The sequence below is a fragment of the Alligator mississippiensis genome, chromosome 2 (genome assembly GCF_030867095.1).
Source record: "Alligator mississippiensis isolate rAllMis1 chromosome 2, rAllMis1, whole genome shotgun sequence".
Taxonomy (NCBI): domain Eukaryota; kingdom Metazoa; phylum Chordata; order Crocodylia; family Alligatoridae; genus Alligator; species Alligator mississippiensis.
The window spans coordinates 184,159,118-184,168,600 of NC_081825.1; the positions used below are offsets into that span (position 1 = coordinate 184,159,118).

General features: G+C 48.1%; 1 protein-coding gene across 2 annotated transcripts in view; it reads left to right on the top strand.

The window, feature by feature from the left end:
- The window catches only part of CD151 (CD151 molecule (Raph blood group)), a 53,321-nt gene extending 46,021 nt beyond the window's left edge, over positions 1 to 7,300 (top strand). For both annotated transcript variants that reach the window (XM_014604243.3, XM_006265155.4), the window contains 2 exons: positions 572 to 658; positions 1,658 to 7,300. In XM_014604243.3, the coding sequence (XP_014459729.1) occupies positions 572 to 658; positions 1,658 to 1,717 (147 nt within the window). In that variant the 3' untranslated portion in view covers positions 1,718 to 7,300. The remainder of the gene's footprint in view (positions 1 to 571; positions 659 to 1,657) is intronic.
- The last annotated feature ends 2,183 nt before the right edge of the window (positions 7,301 to 9,483 follow it).

Here is a 9,483-nt window from a genome sequence, read left to right on the forward strand (position 1 = left end):
CACCTTCCAGTATTTAGAGGCCTAGGAAGTCTTGATTCCCCTATCACATTTAATACCCACCGATGGCCTGATCTTCCATGAATTTTTCAGTCTTTCTGAACCTGGCTAAGTCCTCAGTCTCCGTGATATCTTGTGGCAATACATGCCACGAGTGAATTACATACAGTGTGAGAAACTTCTTTTTGTTAGTTTTAAACCTTCTAACTGCTACCCAATAACTTCATTGTGTGTCCATCTAGTGCCAGTTGAGAAGGAAGGAGTAAATAGTAAATCCCTATTTACTTGCCCCATGCCAGTCATAATTTGCAAGCTCACTGCGAGGGCAGAGCCTGTTATCTTTGCCACTTGTCTCCATAATGCATGACATATCAGGGCTGTGTTCCCTGACTGGATTCTTGGGCTCTACCATGACAAGAATAATAAGCTGTTTCAAGAAATACTTGCGGTTTTCCTGCCTGCACTGAAGCTGCCTACCATAGCGCAGGTATTTCAGTTTCACACATTGTAATGTATGAGGGGCAGAGCATTGAAATGAAGCTTATTCACTGTCTCCTTCCCATCACCCCAACAGAATGGCTGCATCACTAAGTTGGAAAACTTCATCCAGGAACACCTGAAAATTATCGGGGCCGTGGGGATTGGCATCGCTTGTGTACAGGTAAAGGGACATGGCTGATTCTAGAGGGTTGTAGGCCTCGATGCCAGGGACCCTGCCCTACTGAAGCAGCATCTTGGACTCAGGACACTGAGTGGGAGTTGCAACACTGGCCTCTCTGCCATTCAGTTTATAGTCTCCTCAGAGCAACTAATAACAAGTACTTTGGGAAACCCAATGTGTAGATGGCCTGAATTAGAGTTCTATTTCTCTGGGTTCTTAAAACTGGAGGCCTTTATTTTTCCTTCCAAGGAAGACCTTCAGGTAGTAAATGCAGTACAGCAGAAGGGGTCAGACCTAAGAGATGAGATTCTAGCAAACTCGAATACAGGGGAATTGGGGGAGAGGCAGAGTGGGGCTTGGATTCAGAGCCTATGGGAGAGAGTTGGGGGCAGATAGCTTTTCTGCGTTCTCCCTCCTGTCCTATTTTGGAAATCAATAGAATTCACAAGCTAAACATTTATAGAGATTGCACTTCTACTTTATTTACACCCGTTACTTGCACTTATTACTGTACTCATATATTAATGTCTATTAAGAAAGGAAATTCTCACAATTTGGTGGGAAGAGCCCTTGGGCATGGGGCCTGGGACAGCTATACTCTCATTTCTTTCCCTAATAGGACCTGCTACTGCTGTTCCTATTTTAGACTGAAGGTGACCTCTAGTGGGGCACTACCATAGCTGCAAGCTGAGTGGAGCAGCAGTGGAAATGTTGCCCATCTGGAGGCTTATTAATTTGAGCTCAGGTTTTTCCCAGGACACTGAGGGTAGGACATAATGCCAGGGAGAAGAAGCCAGTGACTCGGAGTGAGGGGAGGCGCACCTGCGCTGATCAATCCTGCTGTTCGGGAGAGGTCTTATGTCAGCTGGAGGAGCCTAACTGATCTCCCAGTGAAACGACCTTGAGTGTTGAGAGCTTGTTAACCATTTAAGTTCCATAGATCCCCTTCTGCACAGCTGTTCCTAAGTGTGTGTCATCTCTTGTCTCATCCCCCTTCAGATCTTCGGGATGATCTTCACTTGCTGCTTGTATAAGAGTTTAAAGTCGGAACCATACTAGGAGCACACAGGAATCCATCAATTCCCCCCTGCTGCCACCTTCAGCGCCTGCCAGATCCACCACCCCCACTTAGCAACACAGACACTTCCACAGCCTAAGGACTTGGGCTCTGAACCAAGTCCCTTGGATCCCAACAGCTGTAGAAGCTCTTCTTGCTCAAGTTCAAAGGTATTAGAGTGCCACCAAAGAACAGTGGTTTGCTCCCCCTGACAGACTACTGATCAGTGCCACACACTGACTTTGGAGACAGATGATGTTTCTGTGCCAGGTGGGAATTGGTGCCAAACCTCTTCACATCCAGATGAGCCCCCTTGGCACATACTGATGTCCTGCCACAGCCATACACCATCTAAGAAGGTATCTGCTCTGGTCACTTGTGTCAGCATCTCTCTCCATCTTGCCAGTGAGAGCACGACCTGTCCCAGCTCAGATTTTACCATAATTCTGACCTCACACGAGATGCGGCTGAGGATGGTTACACAACAACCTCTCCACTTCTGCCTCAAAGCCTCCATGCCATTCAGAGGCCAGTTGAGAAACAGAAGCCATGTGCCTTCAGTGATTCTGGACATTTTTTCTTTTTCTGATTTTCTGCCATTTATTTTTAATTAATGGTTTCCAGTGTAAATAGGGGGAAAAATTAATTTGTCTCCTGCTTGGTCTCCCTCTGACAGGTTCAAAGATGGGTTTGGAAGAATTAGTCTGTGCAGGGAACCTGCTGCATTTGGGTATTTAAAGCCTAAGCCTTTTCATTTGCCAGGATTTTTTTTGAACCTGGAAAACTCCCAAGATAAAATCTCTTATCAGGTGAAATATGTACCAGCTTGAGGGACTAATTCCTGCCCAAGGAGACCAGCTTGGAGGCTGCTAAGGAAATTCATTAAGGTTTTTATATTGGCCTCCTGGGATCTCATTAATCAGCTAGACATTATCTGGCTTTAATGAAACCTGGAACCCTGCTTTCACATTCTTCTCACCTAATAACTGGTAGGCTCAGCTTCACCTAATTGCAAAATATACTCTGTAAATTGTCAGTGCTAGGTGATGCAAGTTAACTGTCTGGTTACTGCAGGACAACAGTATGATTACATGATGATAATTCTGCTGGAATCCATGATACTTATATGACCACAGATGTTGTTATTACCATGCTCTTTCCCAGTAGCCCTGGATTGTGATGCCAGCTAGGAGCTAGCTTGATTCCTAGGTTCCTTTGAAGTGCAGTGCCCCACCCATGCTACAGTGGCATGGACCTGGCATGTGGGCACCTGGTAGATGTTATGTATATAGGTTGACACACCTACAAAATGTATATAGTGACATTAGAGAAGCTTGGATGAACGTTTGGCCCCCAAAGGCACAAAATGCCCATGAGGTCTAAAGTGAATGTAAACTAAGTGAGGATGAGGTGGGGGGGTTTTCGTAAAAATATGATATAATATGCTCAAACTTAGGCATAAGAGAAGAGTTTCAGGAAGTTACTACCGAGATGAATTCTTATGGCTTGTGTTGTGCAAGAGGTCAGAGCAGATGAATCATAATGGTCCCCTCTGACCAAGAAAACTGCATCCTTGTAGATGCAAAAAGAAGAAGGATCAGAAGAGAAGTGTTCATTCCTGAAGTGTCCCAGGCTTAAGGAAGTCAGTGAGTGCAATCTGAAAGGTTGGTCCAGGTCACCAGGATGCTCAACAGCAGAATAGACTGCATGTTCAGAGGTGTGTGATGGTGAGGGCAGAAGGGGTGTACTCTCCCAGCTTACCTTGGGGCAAGACCCTGAAGGATGGGGGTTTTCTGGGGAGATGGGGGTGTGTGTGTGTGTGTGTGTGTGTGTGTGTGTGTGTGGTAAGAAGGGATAGGGCAGGGGGGCTTCATAGAAAGGCCTGCCCTAGCCTCCTTTGTAGAAACTCAAGCTTGCCTTGGGCTTCTCTGGATCTGTTCTTTTCTCTTTGGAATCATCCAAGTGCTGAAAGATCATGCTCCTTGTGCTCCCCTGATGTTGCACTGCTGCTCTTTGCTGAACTGCTCTTCCCTTTTTCGCTGCTTTCCATGAGAAGCACCACCATTAAGACCTCCCCCCTACCAGATGCACTGAACACTCAGCATGCATGGCATTCAGTGGATTTGTACCCTATACCTTCCTGTGACCCGATTAATTTCTCTTCTTTGCACTGTCACTCTGGCACTGAAGGGAAGAAATCAGAAACCACCAAGCTACTTAATGTCTCTCTGATGCTCAGCAGCAGCAAACCCCATTACATCCTGCTCTCTTCTGAAGTTGACTTGGTCCTGCAAGCTCCCGAGTGGACCAGTGCCTTAAGATCAGGTATTGCGATGTGTAGTGGAGGGAATCATGCTGTGTTTCTTTGTCTTTGTTACTCCCAGGCTAAAAGTATCCAGGGAAATAAGAAAGGTGGGCCTGTGGGGATATTTGTTCTTGCAACAAGCTTGAGTGGAAGGGACAGATGGGAAATGTCAGTTCACTATGTGGAAGAAGTATGCTTATCCTCATTCTCAAATAGTTGCATTTTTTTCCTTGCGAGTAACTAAAATGCATGAGCCATCCTGGGGTAAACTCACCAAGATTTAACAACTAAGTGTGTAGAGGTAACCAAGGTGAGTTTACTTCATGGTAAAACTGAAGTGCCTTCTTTTCAATTTAGTTTTTTACTTTGGGTTGGCTGAGGTGTGTTAGTTATCCTAAAGTAAAAAATGCTGTTTTTTTTATCAGTGATGGTAAACCCTATACAAACTGGGTGATTCATTCTTTTCTTTGACCTTTAGTTTTGGATTTTGTTCTGACTCTTGCAGCCCAGCAGCCAGACAGTTAACGTTATGGACTCTCCTGGTTTCCCACAGAGCATGTCTCACTATTGCAGAGGCTTTGATCAATCTAGCAGAAGCTGTGTGCTGGCTCCTGGTGTGAGGTTAAAAGGTGATGAAGTTAATAAAATTCAAGGCAGGTGAAATTGAAAATCTCCAATGCAGCAATACTCTGAAATAGTCCTAGATACTAATGCAAGCAAAAGGTGGAGGGCTGGGGGGGGGGGACTTCTTTTTTTTTTTACCCTGGGAAGGTAAAAAGGTGAGGAAAAAATCTAAATTATTACAGAATTCTGTAGAAGATAAATCTCTAAGTTATTTCTCAGTTTTTACTTCAGTTCCTGGGATTTTGCCTACTAACTAAAAGGAAAATATTGAACACATTGCTTGAAGCAATATTTCTAATTACTTACGTGTATATTGCTAGTTGTCTGTACCTGCTCACTAAAAACCTGTTGTATAAAGTGGGGAGGGGGTGGGGGGGAAGGGTAGTAAGAGTGGGCTTGGATCAGTCAGCTGGCCTTTGTCTGAGGAGCTGTTTTTTTTTCCTCCATGTCATGCTCATGTTTTGTAACCATGGCCAATAAGCTAAACAAATTAGAGTTTTTCCTTCTCTTGTATAGTAATACCAAAGAAACAACCAGTGCAGTAGTGGGTTGTTAGAATTGCAAGGGCTGCAGCCTATGGTCCAGCAGAAGTTGGATCCACTAGAGGCTCTGAATGTAGGGGCCATGATCCCCACAGCATCCTCAATATGGGTCAGGGCATCACAACAACCATGTCCATCCCATGTTGCTATGTGGAAGTAAGGTTTCAAGATGAATGAGGTTGAGAACTATTGATCCAAAGAGCCGGATTTTCAGAGATGCTGAGCAACTTCCATTAGTAGTGTTATTGCTCTGCACACCTGGATGTCAGCCCCCACAAGGTGCTGAGAGCTTTTAAATCCTGCCTTACATCAGTTGAAGTTGAGGGTGCTCAGCATCTTCTGTTCCCAGGCAAGAGGTCAGTGCTCTTAGAAGTCACTGGAAAAATGCTTGTTGACTTCACCTGCTTTTGCCTCAGGTCCAAAGTGAGGCATTTGTCTCTGGGTATATTGGCCTGAGTGTGCAGTGTGTAACATATATGCTGTAAATAATGAGGGCTGAATAAACAGTGGGCTCGGGCCAGGCAAAATTTGGATCTGACTGGTTCATTAAATCTGAAAAGCCGACTTGGGGGAATGGGGTGGGAAGAGTTGTCTCCTGGCACTGTTTAGCCAGCCTGATAGCAGCCACATTTGGAGCATCTGCATCTCTTACTGCACCCAGTGAAAACTGAGGCCACCACATTTTCTGGTCCCTGGCTGTAAGCGAGAGCATGCTGTTAACACACATACAGGTACAGTGAGCCACAAAGGCACATGGCCCAAGATACATGCATGTATTTTTCAGCACAATTGTGATAAAGGCCCTGCTGTTTGTCACAGGCGTTAAGAGTGACAGCTGAGACCAGCAAACACAGCTCCCACGGGTTCTGCCATTGGGTGGCTGCTGCTCAGCCCAGTGTAGCAGAGCTGCTACCTGTGGTTTACCGGGGGGGCTCTGAGTCTCAGGAGGAAGAACCGGTTGGATGTGCCTGGGCAGTGGGTAGTGGGCTCTGCTATCCTGTGCGACTGCCTGTTGGCACCTGGTACCCACTCGCACACTAAACGTAACTAAAGACTCATGCCCACCTCCACAGAACGGTGGTACTCGCTAGCTACTGCAGGTCAGTAGAATGCGGCGCCACTTTAGTGCCATATGATGAACCCTGCTTCTGCCTTGTCTTGTGCTGCAATAAGTAATTCCCACAGCTGTGGCACAGGGTGCATGCATTCACTTGGATGTGTGCATCCAGAGCGGAGGGGTAGATGAGTTTGGCAGCTTCTATGCAGTTGGGTGTCAAGCCTGCCCTGCCTTTGCCATAGGACATGTACCCTTGTAGATGTGTGGGGATGCTGCTCCAATGGGCTGTAATTATAGTGCATCAGAGCAGGCCTGATTAATTGAGTTGCCCCATTGGCACGCTCCAGCCAGCCTCCATGTCTTGTGTAGTTAGCATCCCCACACTTCAGAATGACAGTGGGGGTGTTTTAACTGAAGCACGTCAAATAAACTTCAGTTAAAGCACCCCACCACCATTTTCAAATGCGGGATACTGAGTACACAAGATACTGCAGGTGCTTTAATCAGAGCAGCTCTTGCAGCCGCTGTAATTAAAGTGTCCCACCCCCGGAGCACGTGTAAAAACACCCTCAGGTGCCACCACTATCAATCCTCTGCTAACACGATAAAGTGTCTACCTGCCATTAACATGTCTGACCGCGGGGTGGCACTCTGCATCCCATGTACAGCACATTGACAAAGACTTGGAGCACCCCAGCATTGAGCTAGCTGGGCCCAAGTGCAAACCATGTTGGGTTAGGCTTCACCTGCAGTTGCTTTGCCAAACCCAAGGAGAGCATGTTGCAAGTAACTCCTGAAGTGCCCAAGTGGGAAGGCCTCTGCTTGCTCCCTTTGAAGGAAAGACGTTCGCTGCAGCTCTAGGAAAATGTCTGTTCTCATGTGTTGTGCAACAGGGTCTGTTAATAGAGATTGATCTGAGATTTGGGCTGGGTTGGTTTGCAATGAGGAGCGGGGCAGATGTTTTCATATGCTCTGGCCCTGGGCCTTCAGGCATGTAGAGTACAGAAGTCTGCTCAGACCACTCACTGAAATAAATAGAGTTCTTGGTTCAGCTTCACCTGGCTTCCCGTTGCATTCTTAGCTTCCTTTTCAGTTCACACAGCTGGAACCAGCCCAGCCAAGGAAACAATCTGGGGGACAAGGGGAAAGGGGAAGACAAAGCTGAACTGGTTCTCATACAGCAATGGTAGGGATGCTTTATGGGCTGGACACAGTGCCCTGTAGAAGCTCTCTAGAGCTGGGTAGAGGATACTGGGCAGTGAATGGAAAATAGCACCTCCTGCTCAATGCTCTTAACTCCAATATACTTATACATCAACTCCAATATACTTATACATCCTGACCCCAGGGCCTCTCTACCATGACACCCATCACTTTTCTTTCTCTTTGCTATCACAAGCAAGCACCTTATTTAGGAATTCTTCCTTACCTGCTTGCCCCAGGATCATCCCCACTGGCCTTCTTCACTGCTGTGTGCCATATGCCAGGGGTGTCAAGCATACAACTTGTGTACTGGACTAGCTTGTGGAGCCTTATATCTGGCCTTCTGGGCTACCAGCAGGCCTCCCAGAAGTTAGGGGGCATGGCCTACTGCAGAATCAAGGGCCTGAGGGCCCTGGTAAACATGCAGTTGGTGGCAGGAGGGTGAATGATGGCTATTGCCACTGCCACAGCCCTATCTCCCTAGCCATTGACTTCTGCTGCCATGAAACAGGGCACACAGTGGCAGTAGCTCCAGCTGCACCCATGTTCCCCGAGTTGGAGTCAGAGCTGCTGCCATTGCCATTGCCACTGCCACCTCCATGTGCTCTGATTCAGACCCAAGCTGCTTCTGCCACTTCCTCATACCCTAGGCTGGATCTGGCACACAAAAAGCCCTGTGGTCCTGATCCACCTAGAAGCACAAGGTGAGTTTGTTGCACCTGTTCTACACTAGTGGTGCTTAGCTTTTAGAGAGGTGGGCTGGGTGCTTGCAATCCAACTTAACTGCAGGCCACCACACCCCTCCAATAAGGGAGGTGAGGAGGGAGATGGATGCCAATGTCAGAGGAAGGCGAGAGCGGGGAAAGAATAGAGAAAGAGAGCTTGCTTCCAGCAAATAGCATTTATCACAGAGGAAGGGGGAAGGACAGAGGGAGGGAAGGAGTAAGCAGCACCAGCCAGAGGGGAGAGGAGATGGAGAGATCAGGGAGGGCTGTGGAGGGGATTAGCAGCATGGTGCAGGGCAAGGAAGGGAATGCACTGGGCTGAGCTGCTTGCCACTGATCCTCAGTGCTGCAGGCCATCTCCATTCACTTTGGGAGCTGAATCTGGCTTGCATGTATCACAGGTTGAGCACCGCTGCTCTACACTATCCAAAATGCCCCTTCCATTTGGGGACATTGATGGAAATAAGGATGAAGGTGAATTTAAAGTGCCAGGTTGCACCCTTACCAACTATCAAGAATTTCTGCAACAAGCTGGCTGCACATCAGTTGGCAGCGACAGAAGACAGAAGATGTGGTCCTGGGATGTATCAGGTGCAGTATGTTCAGTGGAGACAGGCAAGTCTTGTATATCTTGGTACCAAGTACTGGTGAGACCTCATCTAGAACAGCATTTCCAACCTCTGAGTCGCAACCCAAAAGCAGGTGGCAAGAATATTTGAAAGGGTTTCAGGCAAGTCCCAGAAAAACATGGGAAAGTGTGGGTTTCCCTTTGCAGGCTGGCAGCCTTCCAGCCTGCAAGGAGTTGCTTAGGACAACTGCAAGCAGCGGGCGCACGTGCATCTGTGTGCACGCACGTGGCCGGCACACACCCAGGCACGATGTCGGACCAGCAGCTGGATGCAGGTAAGTGATGGGGAGTGGGGGTTGGAGGGCCAGGGCTTGGGCACTGTACGGGGTGGGGGTGTAGGTGTGGAGGGGATGGGTATGTGGCAGGGAGCAGGCGCCTGCTGGCACTAGGGGAAAATGTCCAGGCGCCAAGACTGCATCAGGGCAGGGGAGAAGGCACCTGCTCCTCCCGTGGGGGAACTTCATGGCTGGGCTGGTGGCACTTGAGCTGGTGCCCATACTTGCAGGGGTGAGGCAGCTGGGAGACACTGCTCAGGGTGGCGAGAGGGGCTGTGACCAAGCTGCCTGGCACAGAATGGGAGCCCCAGCCTAGGGCAAGGGGGGGTGCTATAGGCCTCCCTGCCTCCTTCCTCCAGCCTGTTCTGTGGCCAGACTTGCTCTGCTGCCACTCGCATGAGGTGGAGCT